Below are 22,853 nucleotides of genomic sequence, written 5' to 3' on the forward strand. Positions count from 1 at the left end.
TAACATAATAATATAATAAATAACATTTTGGTTAAAGATGTATTCACCTTTTCACCTATACTTATGGCTATAACTTGTTAGTAGTCAGAACTTAAAAGTCGTTGGTTGTTGATGAGTGCCACTGAGTCAGAACAGATGCATAGTTGACCCTCTGGAAGGTTTTAAGAGGCAGTTAATCGCATGGGAGGAGATTGCCCTTCTTTCTCCCGAGGAGCAGCTGGTGGATTCGAACCATGTGCCTTCAGGATTACAGTGCTCTTTTTTGCCACCTGGCCTCCAGATCTACCTAAAAGAGTCATCAAAATGAAATTTAATTGAAATTTATTTTTCTAAGTACAGAGAACTGCTCTGGACAGTGATGTGAAGGGCATCAGATGGTGCAGTCCACTGTATCCACTTAATGGATTATTGTTTGTGAATTTAGAATATCCATTTTGTTCTCCTAAAATTATTTTACATTACTTACCCTATTCTCTCTTTAGTTAGTATGTGATTTAGAAATACAGATTATTTCATTATAATATTAGTGGAAGCAAAACATCTTTAGAAAGGCAAGCCTGCAACTAAATGTCAGACATTCTTCAAAGGAGTATTTAGTGGACTTTGTAGTATAAACTTCTCATAGCTATGAAGACATCAGTAATGATTAATAGCACTCTTTCCCATTAAGCCAGAAAAAGCCTCCAAATCCATTTCAGTATAGTTACAGATGACATTTAGCATCCAAACTGAAATCTATTTGCAATTCTTGAGATTGCCAGTGCTTTGAATTATTCACATTCAGGCTCATCCAAGACAGTTTTGGAGATGGCGTCATCTGTTTGCTACTGCCATACAAATTTCATGGATGAGAAAAATGAGTGTCCTACAGGGGAAGATAAAATCCTATTACTGAATTACTCAACTCACTAGTGGTAGATTTGAACCCAAGCAAACATCCCCCATGCTGACTCTTGAGGAGATTACACTTTTATAGTTACAGTTGTCACCACTTCTGTCCTTCACGCTGCCTCTCTGCTTACAACCTTGTGTTGTGCCCAGTTATAGATAGCTCTGTCCAGGCCAGTCATGAAATAGTTATCAGGGCAAATTCTATTCCCTCTACAACACACCCCTATTTTAAAGAAATGCTACTATGCATACACATATCATTTTAGTCTTTATAGTTTGAAAATGACACACTCTAGAGGTGGTGTTTCCTGTGCTTTGTGTCACCCTGCCAACAGGAAATCGCTTCATATGTGCATCTGCAAGCCACCACGTCTACCTCACACTTCCATACTCACAACCACATTTCAGTGATGAGTGTTCTTGCAGTAGATACCATCTCAGCCACAACCACATCTTATGATTCTCAGCTGCTTCCTTGAGACCTCATTTCTTTTAAATGAAGGCAGTTATCTTTGAAGATCTGCTTTCCAGGACCTGTGGCTGGGTGTCTGTCTAAAAGGAGAGGAACTAACATTTATTAAATTTAAATGATTGCATTGTACATAGAGATTCACATAGGTTTTCTCATTTCACTCCTGTCAACAGAGTTGCTGAACTCACCCAGCAGATGAGGAAATAAGGTTGAAGAGTTTAAGTGCCTTGCAAGATTAAAGCTCCAAAGCTTTATCAAACTCCAAAGCTTGTGTCTTTCCACACACTCTGCCAAGTTATTAGTAGATTGTTGGAATCTATGCTAGATCCACAATACAAGAATTGCCTTTCCCCCCACATTTTCCACTGTAAGGGAAGGGAAAAGAGTGACAGCTATCCTAGAAAATAAAATAACATTTGTCTTCCTGGGACAGAATATGGTAGTAGAAAAAATATTGGCCAGAAGCCAGACTTCCAGTCTCAGCTCTGTGTAAGCATTTTAACTTCTCCTGGCTTCCATTGTTTTATCTACAAAGTAAAGAAGGAAAGAATGGACCGACCCACTGGTGGGGTTAGCTTGATGATTCTGTTACCCAGCACTGACTAGATAGGAAGAGTCAGTTCCTGCTTATGATGCTTTGCCTAATAACTTTGAATAGCTGAAAGATGGGGCATGCACATGTAAACACAAGAAGGAAAAAGAGATGGACAGGTTCCAGGGAAAGAATTGCAGTTAGAATGGAGGGTGACGTGCCTTTTCTACTTTTCTTCTACAAGTGCTCACACTCTGTGTACCACAGGAGTTGATATTGGCAATTATGGCTATAGATTGAGTTTATACATCTAGCTTAGCATAAGGTCCTCCAGGGTCACCCATTTTGTATAATATTTCATGAATTTCTTGTTTTTCAATGCAGCATAGTATTCCATTCTGTGACTATACCACAGCTTCTCTATCCATTCATTTGTTGATGGGCCCAATGGGACTTTTTAGGCACCAGGTGCCTCGTGTCAGCTTGGCCACAGCAGGGCTATGACTCTGAAGCTAAGGAGAAGTGAAGGCATGGCTAGAGGGAGGGCAGATGACTCCAGGCACATAGCCTATGGACACTAAAAGAGGCCTAATCTGTGGCTTGCTCTGCACTAGAGGGGTCTTCCTCTGACTCTTTGCTTTAGGATAGAAGGGGCTTGGAATGGTTTTGATTGGTTGTAATTTTGAGCTGGTAAGACCAAAACTGGGTCTCTGGTCTATGAAAATACTACAGCGTGGATTTTCGCTTCCCATGTCCTTTTCTATCTTCCCAGTTACCTATTTTATACTCTGTCATCCATGTTGTGGACTAGCAGCTCTGGAAAGCAGGTTGGTTGTGGATTTTTTTTGTGGGGTTGTTTTTTCTTCTAAATTAGTTGTCTGACAGATGAAAAAGGTAAAAGTTCAGAGGGGGGAAGTAATCTACCCAGAGTCACTCAGCTAGTCAATGTCAGAACTAGGAAAGGGAAAGTTTAAGTCCATTGTTTTTCTTTTTGTCCCATGCTTTTCATTCCCGTTCTTTGTTCAGAAAGGAGGAATGAGGAAGAACTTGAAAGAGATTGAAAAAACTCCCCTACATGGACTTTGGAGTCAAACTGACTTGAGTTTAAACTCATTCCCACCACTCAACTGGAACAGAGAATGATGACCGTCACCATTACTAAATGTGAAAGACTGAAAAAACTTAATCTTCCTGGCACATATTAATATAAATAAATAACATAATAATATAATAAATAACATTTTGGTTAAAGATGTATTCACCTTTTCACCTATACTTATGGCTATAACTTGTTAGTAGTCAGAACTTAAAAGTCGTTGGTTGTTGATGAGTGCCACTGAGTCAGAACAGATGCATAGTTGACCCTCTGGAAGGTTTTAAGAGGCAGTTAATCGCATGGGAGGAGATTGCCCTTCTTTCTCCCGAGGAGCAGCTGGTGGATTCGAACCATGTGCCTTCAGGATTACAGTGCTCTTTTTTGCCACCTGGCCTCCAGATCTACCTAAAAGAGTCATCAAAATGAAATTTAATTGAAATTTATTTTTCTAAGTACAGAGAACTGCTCTGGACAGTGATGTGAAGGGCATCAGATGGTGCAGTCCACTGTATCCACTTAATGGATTATTGTTTGTGAATTTAGAATATCCATTTTGTTCTCCTAAAATTATTTTACATTACTTACCCTATTCTCTCTTTAGTTAGTATGTGATTTAGAAATACAGATTATTTCATTATAATATTAGTGGAAGCAAAACATCTTTAGAAAGGCAAGCCTGCAACTAAATGTCAGACATTCTTCAAAGGAGTATTTAGTGGACTTTGTAGTATAAACTTCTCATAGCTATGAAGACATCAGTAATGATTAATAGCACTCTTTCCCATTAAGCCAGAAAAAGCCTCCAAATCCATTTCAGTATAGTTACAGATGACATTTAGCATCCAAACTGAAATCTATTTGCAATTCTTGAGATTGCCAGTGCTTTGAATTATTCACATTCAGGCTCATCCAAGACAGTTTTGGAGATGGCGTCATCTGTTTGCTACTGCCATACAAATTTCATGGATGAGAAAAATGAGTGTCCTACAGGGGAAGATAAAATCCTATTACTGAATTACTCAACTCACTAGTGGTAGATTTGAACCCAAGCAAACATCCCCCATGCTGACTCTTGAGGAGATTACACTTTTATAGTTACAGTTGTCACCACTTCTGTCCTTCACGCTGCCTCTCTGCTTACAACCTTGTGTTGTGCCCAGTTATAGATAGCTCTGTCCAGGCCAGTCATGAAATAGTTATCAGGGCAAATTCTATTCCCTCTACAACACACCCCTATTTTAAAGAAATGCTACTATGCATACACATATCATTTTAGTCTTTATAGTTTGAAAATGACACACTCTAGAGGTGGTGTTTCCTGTGCTTTGTGTCACCCTGCCAACAGGAAATCGCTTCATATGTGCATCTGCAAGCCACCACGTCTACCTCACACTTCCATACTCACAACCACATTTCAGTGATGAGTGTTCTTGCAGTAGATACCATCTCAGCCACAACCACATCTTATGATTCTCAGCTGCTTCCTTGAGACCTCATTTCTTTTAAATGAAGGCAGTTATCTTTGAAGATCTGCTTTCCAGGACCTGTGGCTGGGTGTCTGTCTAAAAGGAGAGGAACTAACATTTATTAAATTTAAATGATTGCATTGTACATAGAGATTCACATAGGTTTTCTCATTTCACTCCTGTCAACAGAGTTGCTGAACTCACCCAGCAGATGAGGAAATAAGGTTGAAGAGTTTAAGTGCCTTGCAAGATTAAAGCTCCAAAGCTTTATCAAACTCCAAAGCTTGTGTCTTTCCACACACTCTGCCAAGTTATTAGTAGATTGTTGGAATCTATGCTAGATCCACAATACAAGAATTGCCTTTCCCCCCACATTTTCCACTGTAAGGGAAGGGAAAAGAGTGACAGCTATCCTAGAAAATAAAATAACATTTGTCTTCCTGGGACAGAATATGGTAGTAGAAAAAATATTGGCCAGAAGCCAGACTTCCAGTCTCAGCTCTGTGTAAGCATTTTAACTTCTCCTGGCTTCCATTGTTTTATCTACAAAGTAAAGAAGGAAAGAATGGACCGACCCACTGGTGGGGTTAGCTTGATGATTCTGTTACCCAGCACTGACTAGATAGGAAGAGTCAGTTCCTGCTTATGATGCTTTGCCTAATAACTTTGAATAGCTGAAAGATGGGGCATGCACATGTAAACACAAGAAGGAAAAAGAGATGGACAGGTTCCAGGGAAAGAATTGCAGTTAGAATGGAGGGTGACATGCCTTTTCTACTTTTCTTCTACAAGTGCTCACACTCTGTGTACCACAGGAGTTGATACTGGCAATTATGGCTATAGATTGAGTTTATACACCTAGCTTATACCTAGTATATAATAGAGAATTAGTTCATTAATAAATGCACAAATAACCAAGTAGGGTTTAGATGTAACATTTAACATCTAGAGGAAGGGCAAGGGTCATCTTTTGCAATTAACTGAAGTCTTTGTACATGTGGTAAGAATGTAAGGATTAAATAAAATAGATGGCACATGTTAAGTAACACGCGTAAAGCTCAGTTCAAAATAGGTGCTTTTTAAGTATTAGCAAAAGGAAAGGGGAATGATTGGCATCCTGATTGGAAGGCTGGTAGGACAGGATCCTCTCTTGACTGAGTGTTGTTCTGTTTTGGCTTTTGCAGCTCATGGACATTGTGCATTTTCTGTGTACTCTTTTTTCTGTTGATCACAATGTATTTATGTGGAGACAGTATTAAGGAATAAAAAAGTGTAAGCCTCAAGAAATATACTCATTACCACTTCAACTAGATGGTGCAAATTAGGTTAAACAATTAAATGTTAATTTGCTTGCTGTGATTAGAATTTAGGGGAAATGAGATAAATGTTGGTTGATAAACTAGAGATTTTAACCACGCCAGGTGTAGAGTGAGGTATTTTCTGGTTTTTTGAAAGGATTTCTAACTATTTATTAGGGTGCTCTAATGGCCTAGCAGTAAGAAGCTACACTACAATCCCAAAGGCTCATGGTTTGAATCCACCAGCTGCTCCATGGGAGAAGGTTAGGCATTCTCCTCCCATGCAGTTTACTGCCTCTAAAAACCCACTGGAAGGTAAGCTATGGGTTGGTTCCAACTTGACAATAAGTACACAAGACAATAAATATTTATTAAATTTGAGTTTCTGTCACCCATACAGATTCCTTTATAAAAGATTCCATAACTAAGATAGAATGAGAACAATTAATTATTGCTATTAAGCTTCTCAGTGACAGTCATGTTAGGAAGTGCCTAAGTGGTACTTACTGAATTTGGACAAATTTTCCCTTTTGCCGCTTAAAAACAAATGATCTTAAACCCCATTTTTCACTATGATGGGTATCAGCCACTTGAGGGCTATCAGCCACTTGAGGGCCACATGTGAGTCTGACTCATACAGCATGAGCTTATTGTGCATAGAAAACATAGTATGAACAGGGCTTTGTAGACATTTCAGTGAGAGCAGATTAACAGTGTCACAGGGATCCCTACATGCTACCATTTGGTTGATTACATACATAAATGAATGACCTCATGGAGAGTGTTATGCTGTGAGGGTTTGTAGGTTTTTTCCCCCCAACAAGATGATGACAGATGCCACATTTCATGATGCTGTTTCCTGTCGGGCTGAGGGATCAGCATGTCCTGTCTTATTGTGAGGAAAATACTATCATCATGATGAGATGTTGTTCAGTTAACCCCAGCAAGGACAGCATCTTTTTTATCTCTAGTTTGATGCAGATTGGGGTGGCTGCCGGCCATTTATTTGCTCATTGATTTATTCACTTAACAAAGTTACTGGATATCTGCTCCATGCCAGGCTCTGTGCCAGGTGTTGGAATTAGATGACTGAGGCATGGTCCTCCCCTTCAAGGGTTTTACAGATTTCACCCATTAGTGGGCAAAGCAGTTGTATAACTAGCTCATTGGAATACAGTGTTGTAAATGCTGCGGTAGAAGTTTTGGATAAATGTGAAGAAGGGCGAGCTGAACTCTGCCCTTGGGAGTTACAGGGGGATCACTGAGGCAGTGATTCTTGAGCTAGAATTTTAAGGTGTTGGTGGGTAAAGAAATGTGGAAAGATAACCCAAAAGATTCACATGTCCTGACTTTTTACCAAAGTCCAACCACAGTTAGGTGCAGTTAGGTAAATACTTCATTAATCATCATAGAAGGCCTGTGGAATAGGTCTTGTTCTTTCCATCTTGCAAACAAGGAGGCTTAGAAAGGGTTCACTCAGCTGCCAAAAGCCACACAGTCAGCTACACAACTTGGATTTGAACCTAGTTTTGAGTAATTCCAGAGCCCATAGACTTGATGAAAGTCACACAGCGTTGAGGACTTTCGTTCATAGGGTCGCTATGCGTCGCCTATGACTTGACAGCACTTAACAACAATAACACCAACATAGAGATCAGTTGGCCTAGTGGACAGAAAGTGATGCTACTAAGCCACAGGTGGTTGACTTCTAATCCACGGCCCTAAGGCCCAGTTTTTCATCGTTTTTGTTCAACCATTCTTCTAGGTCATATAGCCCTAGTGTGTCCACTTGCTGTACAGAGGTAACTAGTGGTTGCTGTGAAGCTGAACACTGTGACACTGATGTGTCAAATGTGTTTATGGTTATCCATGGTGGACAGTGTTTGGTGGAGCTCCCTGATTAAAACAAGCTTGGAAGCAGGAGTGGCATCCACTTCCATAATAGCTTGTCTTCAGAAACCTTATGAACCTGGAGAAAGGATGAAAGTCACACAAGTGTTGAGGACTTTTGTTCATAGGGTCTCTATGAGTCACCTATGACTCAGTGGCACTGAACAACAACAATGATGACTTGCTGTTGTACTTCCCTACTCCATCTACAAGACTGTGGAGATTTGAAAGAGCTGTCTGGAGAAATAAGTCTAAATTGCATGTGGCTAGTGGTATGTTGTTCTGTGCCATTGAGTCACCCGCCACTCATAGCAATCCTATGTACAACATCTCTGAACCCTGCCCTGCCTGGAGACAGTCTCACTGACTCCAACACACTGACCCCCATTGCCCCAATTACTGTGTCAATCCTTCTTATCCAGGACTTCCTCTTCTGTGCTGTCCCTCCACACTTCCAATGATGATGTTTTTCTCCAGGTCCTCCTGACCACATGCCCAAAGTATGTGAGACAGAGCTTCAAAATCCTAGCCTCCAAGGAGAAACTTGGTTTCATCATCTCTAAGATTGACCTATCTGTTTTCTTGGCAGTCAGGTAGCACCGTTGTTTGTTGTTGTTTATGGTCAAGTCAGAACCTACCCATAACAGACCCTCTAGTGGGTTTTCAGAGGCAGTTAATTGCACGGGAGGAGATAGCCCATATTTCTTCCCACAGAGCAGCTGGTGGTGACCTCGAACTGTGTGCTTTCGGGATTGCAGTGTAGTGTCTTGCCACTAGGCCACCAGAGCTCTGTCAAGTGGCATGGAGGGGTTAAAGCTGGAAAATGAATATGAAAAGATTACCTGAAGACAGATAGCCAGAGGTCTCTTGATTTTTCCTTCTGCTCTTATAAGTACTAAACAAATATTCTTCAGGTGCTAGAGATGCTGCTGTTTGTCATTGCATAGTGACTTGCATGCTGCTGGGTTGGCGCCAGTATTTCAGATATCACCCTAGTGGATAGGCTTCAGTAGAGTTTCCAGATTAGTATGATAGGTCTAGTGATCTACTTCTGAAAGTTGCCTAGTGACAACCAGGTGGAACCAACAGATCCAGTGTTGTGCCGGAAAATGAGCCCCCTAGGCTGGAACGCACGCAGAAGGCACAGTTACACCAGCAGTCAGCAAGATGACACGGGACTAAGCAGTGCTTCATTCTCATGTGCATCAGTTTGTTGTCTGTTGGGGTCACCTCTGCAGCAACTACGCACAAGAGAATTTCAAACATGTGTTTTACAGACACGGCCCCCATGGACCAGAATCCAACCAGAGGAAGGTGGAAGAAGTCTGCCTTCTGGAATTGAACTCCAATTTTTGTGTTGAGAGGCATGACATAATCCTCACCACGAGCCCAGCAGAGATTATTTACTCTGCTGAAAGCTTTAAGCAATAGGAACCTATTAGTAACACTTCATAAGAAACATGACCTCTTTAGGGACTGAGAACCATGAAGTGATAATGCAGCTCCTCTCAGAATTTGGTGCTGGATTGTGGTGACAAGTACATGACCAAGGGCAATGGCTAGACTTGGTTAGAAGAAAGTTCAAGCAGTGTTGGACTCTGCTAGAAAAGCAATTTTCAGACATGCTTCTGAGAGGAGACATCACTGCTAAACTCAGGGAAACCGCTGTTCATACTTTCTCCATCCCCAGGTACGCAGCCCTCCCACCTTGGCCCTGGGTTCTCTGGCTAACGCTTAGACTTGCTATTTAGAAATCATTCACATTAACTTTTTTTTTTAAATTTATTTTAAAATAAGTTTATTTTTGATTATATACTTTACATTGAGCACTTGAAAAAAGAAGGTAATTACAATGATTTAAAAATCCAACCCTTACACCCAATAAACATAATTCATTAGACACAATCAATATCTAGAAATGTATGTAGACACAACAAGCGAACTGTGTAAACATGGTACCAGGGATGGGGATCATGCATGACCAGGGAAGTCCCTCTGTCATTGTGTTCTCCTCAAAACATGATTCACACATTCTTTCCATCACATATACATTCATTGCAAGAGCAGACCTCAGAAGCTAACAACTTGGAAAGATGATTTTTGTTGATCTTAAGAGAAAACAGAGTTTAATAAGAATAAATTCAAGGAGACAATTTCAGGACGTTGATCAGAAGCTGTACATGTCTCGTACTATTGACATGTATATTGTAAATAAGGCTAAGAGAGAAGAGTTTTTTTCCTCATTGAAGACATGATCCAAGGTAGAGGTGAACAGACATTGTAACTAGCCATCGCGATGTTACAGGTAAGACTCCTTACACTGGAGCTAACCAAGTTTCAACAGCCTTTAACTATGTCACAAAAATATTTAGAGTAATATTTATGAATATGAGCATTGCTCCCCCCCCCTCTTTGAAGCACACACTGGGGTCTCTAACTCGGGCTTCTTCTCTAGCATAAGCACCTCTACAGATGCACATGGGTGACCCACTTACTCATTGACTTTTTCAAAATATTCTTTAGAAGCAGTTGGGCTTGGCTTGATTGTAGGAGAATCAGGCGTCCAGTTGGCCGGGCAGACTTCGCCATGGGCCTCCAGAAACTGGAATGCCTTCACCAAGCGGAGGGTCTCCTCCACACTGCGGCCCACCGGGAGGTCATTGACACTCAAGTGCTTGATGACACCATTGGGGTCGATGATGAAGAGACCTCTTAGTGCAATACCAGGGCCCTCCAACAGCACACCGTAGTCTCGGGAGATTTGCTTCGTTAAGTCTGACAGGAGTGGGATGTTCATGTGGCCCAACCTACCGTTCTTCCTAGATGTATTTATCCAGGCCACATGGCTGAAGTGGGAATCCACAGATATGGCCACAACCTCACAGTTCACATCGTGAAATTCGTTGGCCTTGTCACTAAATGCAACAATTTCTGTGGGACACACAAAGGTGAAGTCCAAGGGGTAGAAGAAAAGCACCAAGTACTTCCCCTTAAAGTCATCAAGGCTCAGGTCTTTGAACTCTCCATTGACCACGGCTGTGCCCTTGAAATAGGGGGTATGCTGGGTGACGGCAGGGGCCAGGAAGGAGGAACTGGTGCTGAAAGTACATTTTGCTTGAGGGGAATGAGACCACCAGTTAGTCAAGCTCTTTCTTCCGGAAGCAGCTGGCCTTAGGGCCACAGAGATGGACATGCCCTGATGGATGGAGCTCACATGTCTGGCCACCGAGGCCCAGATCACCCTTCCCGCGGAGGCCGCCATCTTCAATGTGCACAGTGAGCGCGGGGCCTCACATTAACTTTTAACAACAATCATAAAACCCTCTTGGATTTATGTCTCACATGATCTTCAAAGAGCTCAAAGTCTCGTCAAGGCTTTTATGCCACTGAGTACATCTCTAAATGTAAGAAAAGAAAGATTTTGTTATTCTTATTTTATTAAAATGAAGAGATTAGAAGATTCTCAGTTAGAATACTGGTTTTCCCAGCCAGTATGAATTGTTGGTACTGTGTCTTGATTGCCATCAAGTCACAGTGACCTGATAGAAGCAACAGAATACCAATGTTAAAAAAAAAACAAAAACAAATTCACTACCACCCAGTCAATTCCAACTCCTGGCGATCTGTCAGATGGAATGTGACTGTAACTGCCTCCTAGGGTTTCCAGGGCTGTGAAGCCTTAGGAAGCAGGCTGCCTCATCCTTCTCCCAAGGGGTGGCGGATGAGTTTGAACTGCACACCTTGAGGGTAACCATCCATCAATGGCTTGCTTTTTAAACTTTAGCTTTTTAGTAGGTAAGAATGGCTTTAAAAGCAGTATCTGCTTGAATGAAACTTGCAGGCATTTCCACACCTTTCCTCAAATTTGGGGTTCCTTTGTTCTTGCCTGTCATTTCTGTGTTGTTTTTTTCTTCTCCACACCACAGATATTATATTTTTTTCCTCACCCTTACCCCCCTACTTACACTGGTTTCCTGAAGAACTCATTCCCCTAAATGGAAAGAAAGAATTAATGAGCTGTTAACTACTCACTAGTTACTCAGTGATTGTTAGGTTCCTGACACTATACAGATAGCTGTTTACATGCATTTACTAATTGAATCATAATAGCAACACGGCAGTTTGCTCTTATTAATCCATTTTTACAGATAAAGCCAGGCTTAAGGAAGCTTGTATGCCATCCTTCTTTACAATATTAATGTTTAAACAGTGGACATAAAAGCTACAGCCAAAGAATGAAACTGAAGAAATTTCAAGTATCGTCGTCTGGGTGGTTTGTGGCCTGCTTAAACATTGAACGCTTCATTTTGGATGAATGTTTACAAATATCCTTATGCAGTGCTACAGTGAGCTCATTTATTTACTGTGAATTCTCAGTGAAATAATGTTCTTTCCCTTTTGTAGACATTTGCCTGAAAAAGTAAAAGATGACCAACAGCTGAAGAATATGAGTGGCCAGTGGTTTTATGAAGCCAAAGCAAAAAGGCACAGAGACAAAATCCACGGTGCAGATATCATCAGAGCATCCATGAGAAAGAAGAGGCCCCAAGTAGCAGGTGGGTTGATTTGACTAGTATACTTGGAGCCAGCACTGGTTTAGGGTGGAGGAGTCAAGAGAAAGGAAAGTGTCAGAAACAACAAAAATCTGCTGAGAGGTCCTCTAGCTCCAAGTCCTCTTGCCTTGGCTGAAGGCATTAACTAGCTGTGAACTTCTATTTTCTAGCCTCAACTTAATAAGGAGAGTAGTTATCTGACCCTCTAAGATATGCTGTCTATATTGTTTGTAATTTTCATAACAATTAAAATTCCAAAATCCATTGTTTAACGGTAAGTATTGTTATCCTTATTTGATATAGAGGATATGTACCTCTCGGAGAAGTTAAGTAATTTGCCTAAAGTCATGTAGTTGGCAAATAGCAGAGCTGGGATCTCCACTTTTCTGACTCGGAGCAGTAGTGCCTTGTAGGTAAGAGCTGATTATATAGCATGGGATTGTTTGCAGTCTCTTTGCTTTTCAAAACCATCTAGATTTTCAGAAATATTCAGAAGTTCAGGTTAGGACTGTTGGCTTTATTTTGTCGCTGTAGAAATGAAGACTTTTGCATAAAGAGATGTGTGAGAGATACCGCCCTTGAATGTGTGTATCTGGAAGTGAAGAGCTTTCAAGGGAGCTCTGGTCGCATAGTCGGAAGGGAGTTGTACTGCTGACCTGAAGGTCTCACCTCTCTAGCAATTTAAATCCATCAGGAGCTCCACTGCAGAGAGACAGTCTCCTCCCATGTGATTTGCAGCCTTTGAAAACCAGTGGAGGATTAACTGAGTCCATTCCGACTGAATGACAATGAGTTTGGAGTTTTGATTATTCTTTCATGGAAGTATTTCTGGCCATACGAGAGCCCTGGTGATGTAGGGTGTCAAGTGGCTGTCTGATAACTAAAAGGTTGATGAGCCTTGAGGGAGTCTGCCTTTGTAAAGATTTACTTTCTCCAAAACCCTATGGCACAGGTCTGTTCTGTTATGTAGGGTAGCTACAAGTCCATATCAACTCAGGAGCGGGGGGGGGGGGGGGGTTGTTTGGGGTTTGGACTTTTGCCTGACTAAATGGCAAATTGCTTTAATTCCTTGATCCTCAATTTCCGAGTCTAATTTGAAAAATGGCTGCTGCTTCATCTGGTAAGGCAAAACATCATCATTGTGCCTGGCATTTAGTCGTCTCTCTGTGCTAATTACCTGAGGGGTTCGGGTAAAGAGTCTAGGATTTAAAGGCAAAAGAGGCTACTTCCTGAAGGGATCATTCACTCACTGCCTCATACCTGATCCTGCTGTGGCCTTTCAGAGGCTCTAAATCTCATGAGAGGAGAACGGCTGTTTTTCTTCCTCAGAGATTCTGATGGATTCAAACCACCAGAAAGACGCCACCTTTAGGTTAACAACACAACACTGTATGGACTGCGCCACCAGAGCTTCCCTTGGAGGGTCAGCGTGGAAGTTTATGGGATCATCTGAGTGTTTTGAGCACTGGTGGCAAAGTCCATTGCGTCGTGTGTTGCTCACACAAGGGCTACACATCTCTGTTGGTTCAGCTCCACCACCAGCTCCACAGGAGAAAGGGAGGCAATTTCCTGTTGGAATTTACAGCCTTGGAAACCTGAGGGAGGGTCACTGAGTCAGAAGTGACTCGTAGGCAGTGAGTTTGAGTGGTTATGGAAGAATATGGAGGATTTGCATTTTTGACACTTGAGGGAGGAGGCAGTGGAGAAGGGCTTTTAGGTTAGGAGTGCTTTCACCTTTGTACCCCAGATCCCAGCACTTTATTGGACACACTGTACATATTCAGAAGTTGTTTGTTGGCAATATTTCTGTCACAATGAAGTCCTTCTACACTAAGCTGCCATGGCCCTGCACATTGGTCCTAGTTCCAATTTAAGTCAAATTAATAACCTGAAGGTAATTGGAATTTTGTCTAGGTGGTCTCCGGAGTTATGTGAACAGTTGAAGAACACTCATTCTCAGGAGAGGATGTGGGGGTGGGGGGTGGACATTATATCATGGAAAATTTCCCCTGGGTGGCACTTGGCTACTAGCCTGAAAAAGATTAGTGGTTTGAACCCACCCAGAGATGCCTCAAAGGACAGTCATGGCAGTCTGCTTCCGAAAGGTCACAGCTGTGAAAACTCTAGAGAGCAATGGATGCTGTAGACCTGTGTGAGATCACTGTCATGGCTTGATGGCAGCTAACAACAACTTCATGGTGGTTTTCTTCTGTTTTCATGCAAATGTAATCTTGATCCTAGGTGGCCAAATGCATGTGTTATTACCTCAGCCCATGGTTTATGCATTGGACTGCTAACCACAGGTCCACAGTTTGAATCTAGCACCCAGTCAGGTGAAAAAAGAGGAGGGTTTGCCTCTGGAAAGATTGGTAGTCTTGGAAACCCTATGGATCAGTTCTGCTCTGTCTTATAGACTCGCAATGAATCTTAACTGAGTAGATGGCAGTTAACTTGGGTGTTGTTGTTGTAGTTCTTTTGACACTTGGAATAGGCTTGGGCTCAGGTTTAGGCTTTTAATCATAAAAGCAGAGGAGAAAGCTGTAAATTATAGAGATGAGAAGTAACGTTCCTGTCTTGTTTCCTGTTTTAGCTGAACAAAGTAAGGACAGAGCAAAAGGAGCGAAGGAAAGCTGGGTGAATAATGTCAACAAAGATGATTTTCTTCCCCCAGAGCAAGCCAGTGATGGAGAAGAACCTGAAGAAGATGGAGCACCAGCAAGTCCAAGGTAAGACAGAACTTGTGGGGAAAATTCGTGCGGGTGGGATTCATGGCTTGACATACTAAATACTCAGAGTGGTGGGTTATGAGTACAAACGCCAGCCTCTTTTCCCAGGTGTGGGAGAGAAAGTGGTACTCAGAAACATTCTGAGCCATGCTGCGCACAAAACTTGGGTGGTAACCTTTTATAACTTCTAGAGTTTTTAATAAAATGAAACTTAGATAAATTTAAAATGCTCGGCATCGATTTCTTCTAGTATTCTCAGTACTACTTGATAATTTGTACTGAGGTTTCTTTTTAGAATACATGAAGGGGGTACTTTAAAACAAATATAGTAGAGTAAATAATTTTGGAGAAAAAAATGAATGATGATCATATTGCAGTAGTCTAGTGCCATGTGTGGGAGCCAGAAAACTCTTGCTTGGGAACCAGACTCTTAACTTCAGAGACTCCACAGCCAGAGTCGGTGTTGCTACCAGAGTTACTGAGATTTTAATTCATTAGTCAATATAGAATTCTTCTTATTTTTATTTATTTTTTACTTTATTATTTTGTGTGTGTGCACCATCAAATCTGATCTGAATGGTACAGGAAGAGACTGCAACGCCTCCTTCTCCAGCAGAGCATCTGGTGGATTTGAACCTTGTGCCTCTGGTGATGTAGTGCAGCATCTTGCCACTAGGCCACCAGAGCTCCAAATTTAGAATTCTTAATACAGTCTAGTTCATAGCACCAGAGTAGGTGCTCAGCACTATTATATGTGCATGATATTTCTGAAAGTTTATGAATGGGTGTGCACAACATTGTCCTCCAAGCTGCTGGCAGTCCCTCTGATGGGCTAAAGGCCTTTTTTTCCATAGGGAAAGACAAGACCTTAAGTCTAGAAGCCATAAGAAAGGGGAAAACAGTCACTTAGATTCACCTCCAAGGAGCTGAGAACAGATCTTAAGAGCCAGGTTTGTTGAGAGGTGGGGAGTTCTAGAGCAGTGACCAGAGCAAAGATGGGGACGTAAGCGCCACAGGGCGGAAGATGATTTGAGGGCATCAGAAAACAAACAACTCATTACCATTTCATCTGGGTCAGGCTTCCTATACGTCTAGGAACTCATACCATCTCAAAGGTCTGAGGGACAGAAGTGGCACTACCCTCATGGCCTGACTCTTTTTCTTCATAACTCCATGAGTGCTGGTGGGTATTGGAGCTAGTAATAATATACCACGTTCATTTCACATCTGTGTTGTTTTCTGCACTCCCTGTGTACCTCTCACAAGTCTCTCGGGTCTCATCTGTAAATTAGAATGGGGTTGCCTCAGCAGGATATTTAGAGAGTAAATTAAACGAGGTGTAGGGACCACTTAGAACTTTTCAGGAAGAAAGAAAATCGGTAATTTTCAGGTGGCATTATAATGATACTGTTTTTTAACTCAAGTGAAGTGTGTTTGAAAAGGCATGAATAAACATTTTAGATGTATGAATATCTAGTATGATTTTGCTCATTGAAAGCCAACATGGCAATACGTGGCATGGGTGATAAATCATCCAGAACAGTACAAGATTTTGGCACTTCCTTCTTTCCCTGTCAGGAGGTACTACATTACTTGGTATCAAATTCCTGAAGTATTTCTCACTTACACTTGAACCTTTGTGAACTGGGTGTGTAAGTATACCTTGAGGCCTGTCATTTTATTGTAAAATGAATTTCAATAGAGTGCCTCAGAACCTGTCAATATTTTCTTAGCCAAGAATCAGGACTTGGGGGATATGAGCCAGCAATGACTGGATATTACAGACTCTGAAGGAGCTTTTCCTCCTTTAAGCTCTGTGGTAAGGCCCTTCTCTCTGTTGTGAGCACAGTTCTTTGGGATGCTGATTCAGAATTAAAAGAATTTAAAAACTGGTAACCGAGCATACTAAAACATTGTTAGCTATATGTTTGAACTCACCTTTGCACTAAAAAGCACAGATGGATATTTGATGAGCAGAGGAGCAAAGAAGAAGATTCCCTCCAGAGTGACAGAAGGAAAGCACAATTCTAATTTTGGTTACTAGCTTTTAGCCGAGCAGTGTTGCCTTGACCAGTTCTCCTCAAGCTGTATAGACCAGTTCCTGTATTTAAAATTTCTAATCTGCCACCAAAATCTTACTCTATTGAGTTGATTCCATCTCACAGTGACCCTTCATTGAGTTTTTGAGGCTTTATTTCTTTGTGGGAGTAAAGTGCCAATCTTACTCCAAGGAGCAGCTAATGGATGGATTCCTACAGCTGACCATTTGGTAAGCAGCTCAGCACATTATTTGGAAGATATCTACTTAACCAACTGATGAGAAGAGATCTATATTTGTGCCTGTTACCCCCCACCCCCCAAAAAAGTGATCTGGCAAAATGTGGAAGTTATTGAACAATAACAATAATATGACATGCAAGTAAAATCTTGCTGAGGATTATTTTAAAATGGCTAGAACATGGACCATTGGAATGGAGTTGAAAACCCAGAAATAGACCCAGCTATCTGTGGTCAACTGATATTCAACAAGAAAATAAAACCTATCAAATGGGGAAATGACAACCTCTTCAACAAATGTTTCTAGCAAAACTGGACTGCTACCTGCCAAAAGCTGAAACAGGATCCACATCTCACACCATACACAAAAATCACCTCAATGTGGATCAGAGACCTGGGAGTAAAGCCTAAAACCATAAAGTTCATCAGAGACAACCTGGAATCAGGCTTTGACAGCCAAAGTCTGTGGTATAAAGAGATTGCCAAATATAGCCAGAAATGCACAATCCAAAGAGGATAAAATTGATGAATGGGACCTTCTAAAGATTAAATTCCATGTGCATCAAAACCATTTTCTAACAGTGTGGGAAGAATAAAACCAAACCTGACTGGGAAAATAACCATTTGGCAATACCATCTCAGACAAGGGTCTCATAGCAAAAGTTTACAGAATACTACAGGGTTTACATGAGAAAAAGACTGATAACACAATTACAAAATGTAGTTATTATTGTTATGTGCCGTCGAGTCACTTGCAACTCGTAGCGACCCTATGTACAACAGCCCTAAACTCTGCTCTGCTCTGAACTGTGCCAATCGCACTCTCTCCGATACACCCATCCCAATATTGTACCCCAGTCACTGAATCAATCCACCTCATAGAGGGCCTTCCCCTTCTGCACTATCCCTCCACCCTACCAAGCATGATGTTCTTCTCCAAGGACTGGTCTCTCCTTACAACATGTCCAAAGTATGTTAGACAGAGCCTCAGAATCCTTGCCTCCAAGGAGCCACCCAGTTTGACCCTTTCCAGGATGAATCTGTTTGTTTTCCTAGCAGTCCACACATGGTATATTCAGTACTCTTCTTCAGCACCACAGCTCAAAGGCATCAATTCTCCTTCTAACCTCCTTAGTCATTGTCCAACTCTCTGATGCATAACAAGTGATAGCGAAGACCATGGCCTCTATCAGATGCACCTTAGTCTCCAGAGAGACACCGTTGCTTTTCAATACTTTGGAGAGGTCCCTAACAGCAGACTTTCCCATGGCAATGCGTCTTTTAATTTCCTGGTTACTGGTGCTGAGAGTGTTGACTGTGGAGCCAAGCAGACTTAAGCTGTGTACAATCTCAGTCTTCACCATCCATCCGGATGCTGCCAATTGGTCCAGTGGTGAGAATCTTTGTCTTCTTGACAAAATGGGGGGAAAACAAAACAAAACAACAACAAAAAACCAAAACCAAAAAAGACAAAACATGGAAAGAATTTCCACAGAGGAAGATAATTTGAATGGCCAACAGACACATGAAGAAATATTCAAAATTACTGGCAATGAGAGAGATGCAAATCAAAACCACAGTGAGATACCATCTCACTCCAGTAGCAGTGGCAAAGTGAAACAAGACAATAACTAATAAATGTTGGAGATGATGCAGCAAGATAAGAACTTTTTTACATGCTGGTGGGATTGTACAATGGTACACCACTCTGTAAGCAAGTTTGGTTCTTCCTCAATAAGCTGAACATAGAAATTGCATATGACCCAGCTCTTCCACCACTTATAATACACCTCAAGAGAATGAGAACTGAGGCACAAAGATTTGCACACCAATGTTCATAGTAGTATTATTCATGATCCCAAGAACATGGAAACAGTCTAAATATCCAACCACAATTGAATGGATTGGGAAATTATGGTACATTCACACAATGGAATATTACACAGCATGCAGGAGCAATGATTTTGTAAATTGCTATCTAACTTGGGAGGGACTGGAGAACATTTTGCTGAGTGAACTAACTCAGTCCTGTAAGGACAGATACTGTATAAGACCATTATTGTAGAATGAGTATGAGTATCTAAGGGGCTGGAGGGTAAAAAGAGAGGGCTGAGAATGGGCGAGGGAGTGTTTATCATAGGGTCATACAATTTGATGGGTGAAGGAAATGGAAATGATCTGATGTGAAAAACAATGTATTTGAACTTTGTAAATCAATATGAAAGTAAAAAAACCCCAAAACAAAAATGCAAAAAATTCAGGCGGGATTCAGAAGAAACCTTGGACCAAAAGATACCATTGGTAATGTCAGATAGATCTTGTCTGGAAGCAGAAAGCAGAATATTAGAAAGGTTATTTTATTTGTATTATTTTGATTATATAAACACATTAAACTGTATGGATAAAAATAAATTATAGATAGCATTGAGGTGAATGACTCTGAAGAAGAATATTGCATCCAGATTGCAGGATGCCTCAAGATAATCAGCCACCTTATGCAGATGGCACAGCCTTGCTTGCACAAACTGAGGAAGACTTGTACTTACTGAGAAAGATCAGAGACTAAAAGTATTCAGTATGTATTACACTTCAAAATCAAGGTGGGTGGGAAATGCTCACCATTAGACCAATAGGCAACATCATGATAGATGGAGAAAAGATTAATGTTGTCTGGGATTCCCTTTTGTACCACTCTCAATGCCAATGATGAGAGCAGTCAAAAAAACCAAAAGACATGTTACATTGGTAAAATCTGCTGTCAAGGACTTCTTTAAAATGCTGAAGAGCAAAAATGTTAGTTTAAAGATTAAGATGTGCTTGACCCAAACCACGGCATTTTCATTAGCTTTATATGCATGTGAAAGTTGGGCAATGAGTAGGATGACTAAAGAAAAATGGATGTATTTAAACTGTAGTGCTCTTGACTAGCCCATGGACTGCCAGAAGAACAATCCAATCTGTCTGGAAGGAAGTGTAGCCAGTGTGTATCTTGGAGGCAGATATATTGTAACATCATCTCATGTCCTTTGGGCATGTTGTCAGGAGAAGCGTATGTTGCTGTTATCGTGTACCATCGAGTTGGAACCAACCTATAGCTTGACCCTCCAGCGAATTTTCAGAGGCAGTTAATCTCTTGGGATTAAAATGATGAGATTGCCCACCCTTCTCCCATGGAGTAGCTGGCAGATTCAAACTGTGTGCCTTCGGGAGTGCAGCACAGATTCTGGCCATGAGGCCATTAGAGCACCTGTCTTTGGGAAAAGGTATCATGCTTGGAAAAGTGGAGGATCAGCAAAATAAAGACCCTCCAGGAGGTGGATTGATACAGTGAGTGCAACAATGAACTTGAACATGGAAGAGATGATGAAAATGCCATAGGCAAAGACAAGGCTTCAGTGTGTTGTTTATAGGGCCGCTGCGAGTCAGAGTTGACTCTTGAGCATTTAACAACAATAATCCAATACAGATAGTTCCTATAAAAATTTCAATACTTTAAAAAAGTCAATTAATCTACATATATGTAATTTATGTAATACAATTTACTTCTTTGATGCCTGGTGAAATTAAGAAATTCAATTCCAGTCCAGATCTCTTTAATTCAGTTCCTGTGCAACTGCACATACATTTATTTTTTTTTCAAGCCCTAACCACTAGAGCTAGAGCAGATCTCAAATTATAGGTCGCAGTCCTCCGGACTACAACATCTGCCCCTCTGTTCTTCAAACCCCTCACTTCTGATTTGCTAGCTACAATTTTGAGGCTTCTCTCCACCTCTTTGGCTTCTAGTCAGAAGCCTGGTTTTCCTCACTTCTGACTTGCTGGCTTCTTCTATCCTGTTGGATAATGACTCACAGGACTCATAGAAAGTGCCACATTTAAATTATAGTTTTGTTCTAGCTCACTCAAAACTCAGACCCACAGCTGTCTAGTTGGAATCAACTCATAGGTGACCTTTCCAGTTTCAGAGGCCATAAATCACTGCCCATCTTTCTCCTTTGGAGCAGTTGGTAGATTTGAACTGCCTGCTTTTGGGTTAGCAGTGCAATTCTGTACTCACTCGACCATCAGAGCTCCCTTTAATGGGGCCTCATTGTGTTAGGATTGATAGAATCAATACTCTCCTTAGTATGGGATATCATATATCATATGTTATGTTGTTATGCCTTTGAGGCACCTGGGTCTCAGAGAGACCCTATGTACAACAGCTCTGAAACCTGCCCTGTCCTGAGCCAGTCTCAGTGACTTTGACACACCTACAATGATAAGGCATGAAAGAAGGAGAACTGATGCCTTTGAGCTGTGGTGCTGGAGAAGAGTATTAAGTATACCATGGACTGCTAGGAGAACAAACAGGTTCGTCCTGAAGAGGGTAAAACCAGGCTGCTCTTTGGAGGCAAGGATTCTGAGACTTTGCCTGACACACTTTGGGGCATGTTGCAAAGAGGGACAAGTCCTTGGAGAGGGGCATTGTTCTTGGAAGAGTGAAGGGACAGCACAAGAGAGGAAGACCCTTGATGAGATATGGATTGATAAAGTTACTAGGACAATGGGAGTTGGTGTGTCAGAATTAGTAAAACCAGGCTGCTCTTTGGAGGCAAGGATTCTGAGGCTTTGCCTGACATACTTTGGGCATGTTGCAAGGAGGGACAAGTCCTTGGAGAGGGGCATTGTTCTTGGAAGAGTGAAGGGACAGCACAATAGAGGAAGACCATTGATACAGTTACTGGGATAATGGGAGCTGGTGTGTCAGAATTAGTGGGACTGGCTCAGGACAGGGCAGGGTTCAGAGCTGCTGTATATAGGGTTGCTATAGGTCACAGGTCACTCAATGACATATAACAACAACAATCATGTGCTGAGATGTCTCAATAAATAGGAATGTGTGAAACACAATGTACACGAATGAAACACAATGTATCCAACTTATGTATTCAAACCAATATAAAATTTTTAAAAATTAAAATAGAATTTCTAAACAAATACCCCCAACTTCTGTACTTAACTCACTATGGATCAGTAGCAAACAGTCCACAGACTAGCATCAGTCCATGAAACACTTTTGGATAGTGTAGCAGGAACTTTACATGATAAACCAAAGGACATGATAGTTCCCAGGATATGACTGAACCAAGACAAGGAGTAGAGGATAGAGCTGTGATAATATCTTTCCATAACCGAAGGATTACGTGTCCCAGCTATACAAATAGGTCTGTTCTGGGATGGGGCAGCCCTCCTTAGTGGCTTCGGTTCTGTGTTCTATGAAGCAGTTTGTGGGCACTGGCTAAATGAAGAACCTGCCACCCTTCCTACTTAGATGACTCCTATAGGCTCTTCCTTGAATTAAAAGTGTCTGGTTCTTCCTTGCATATATTGAACTTTTTATTTTTTTAAAACCATCTCTCTGAAGACAGACTCCTCTGGTAGCTTATAATGTCTTGACTGTGTGGCTGGCATGGCCAGCCCAGGCTGTCCTAAACAAGAGAAAATGTCTTAAATGTGCTCCAGGCTTCACCGTTCTTTTCCCCAGTGCAGTGTCTGCTCCTGTACTCTCAATCCTGCATCCTCCAGTTGTCTGGTAGATGCTTCCTTACTCCTCTAAATGGCTCTCATATGCATTCCTGTACAGATGGCACTTTTAAACTTCCTAATGTT

General features: G+C 41.4%; 2 protein-coding genes across 2 annotated transcripts in view; one reads left to right on the top strand and one right to left on the bottom strand.

Annotated features, from left to right (window-relative positions):
* The window catches only part of SYTL2 (synaptotagmin-like 2), a 99,198-nt gene that overhangs the window by 8,423 nt on the left and 67,922 nt on the right, over positions 1-22,853 (top strand). The window contains exons 2-3 of the mRNA XM_006895278.1: positions 12,050-12,201; positions 14,789-14,924. Of these exons, the coding sequence (XP_006895340.1) occupies positions 12,050-12,201; positions 14,789-14,924 (288 nt within the window). The remainder of the gene's footprint in view (positions 1-12,049; positions 12,202-14,788; positions 14,925-22,853) is intronic.
* Positions 10,137-10,907, bottom strand: LOC102849266 (thioredoxin-dependent peroxide reductase, mitochondrial-like). Its single transcript, XM_006895266.1, has 2 exons — positions 10,780-10,907; positions 10,137-10,743 (listed from the first exon to the last, which is right to left on the bottom strand). Exons 1-2 carry the CDS (start codon positions 10,905-10,907, stop codon positions 10,137-10,139), a joined length of 735 nt encoding a protein of 244 aa, XP_006895328.1.

This window comes from Elephantulus edwardii, unplaced genomic scaffold (genome assembly GCF_000299155.1).
Source record: "Elephantulus edwardii isolate Elephantulus edwardi_28Jun2011 unplaced genomic scaffold, EleEdw1.0 scaffold00163, whole genome shotgun sequence".
Lineage (NCBI taxonomy): Eukaryota > Metazoa > Chordata > Mammalia > Macroscelidea > Macroscelididae > Elephantulus > Elephantulus edwardii.

What these genes read in the sequence shown, in the direction of transcription:
- LOC102849266 (XM_006895266.1), bottom strand. Translation starts at nt 10,907, where the DNA reads ATGGCGGCCTCCGCGGGAAGGGTGATCTGGGCCTCGGTGGCCAGACAT. An exon ending in AGAAAGAGCTTGACTAACTG is followed by an intron (nt 10,744 to 10,779) that starts GTGGTCTCATTC and finishes ATGTACTTTCAG; the next exon opens with CACCAGTTCCTCCTTCCTGG.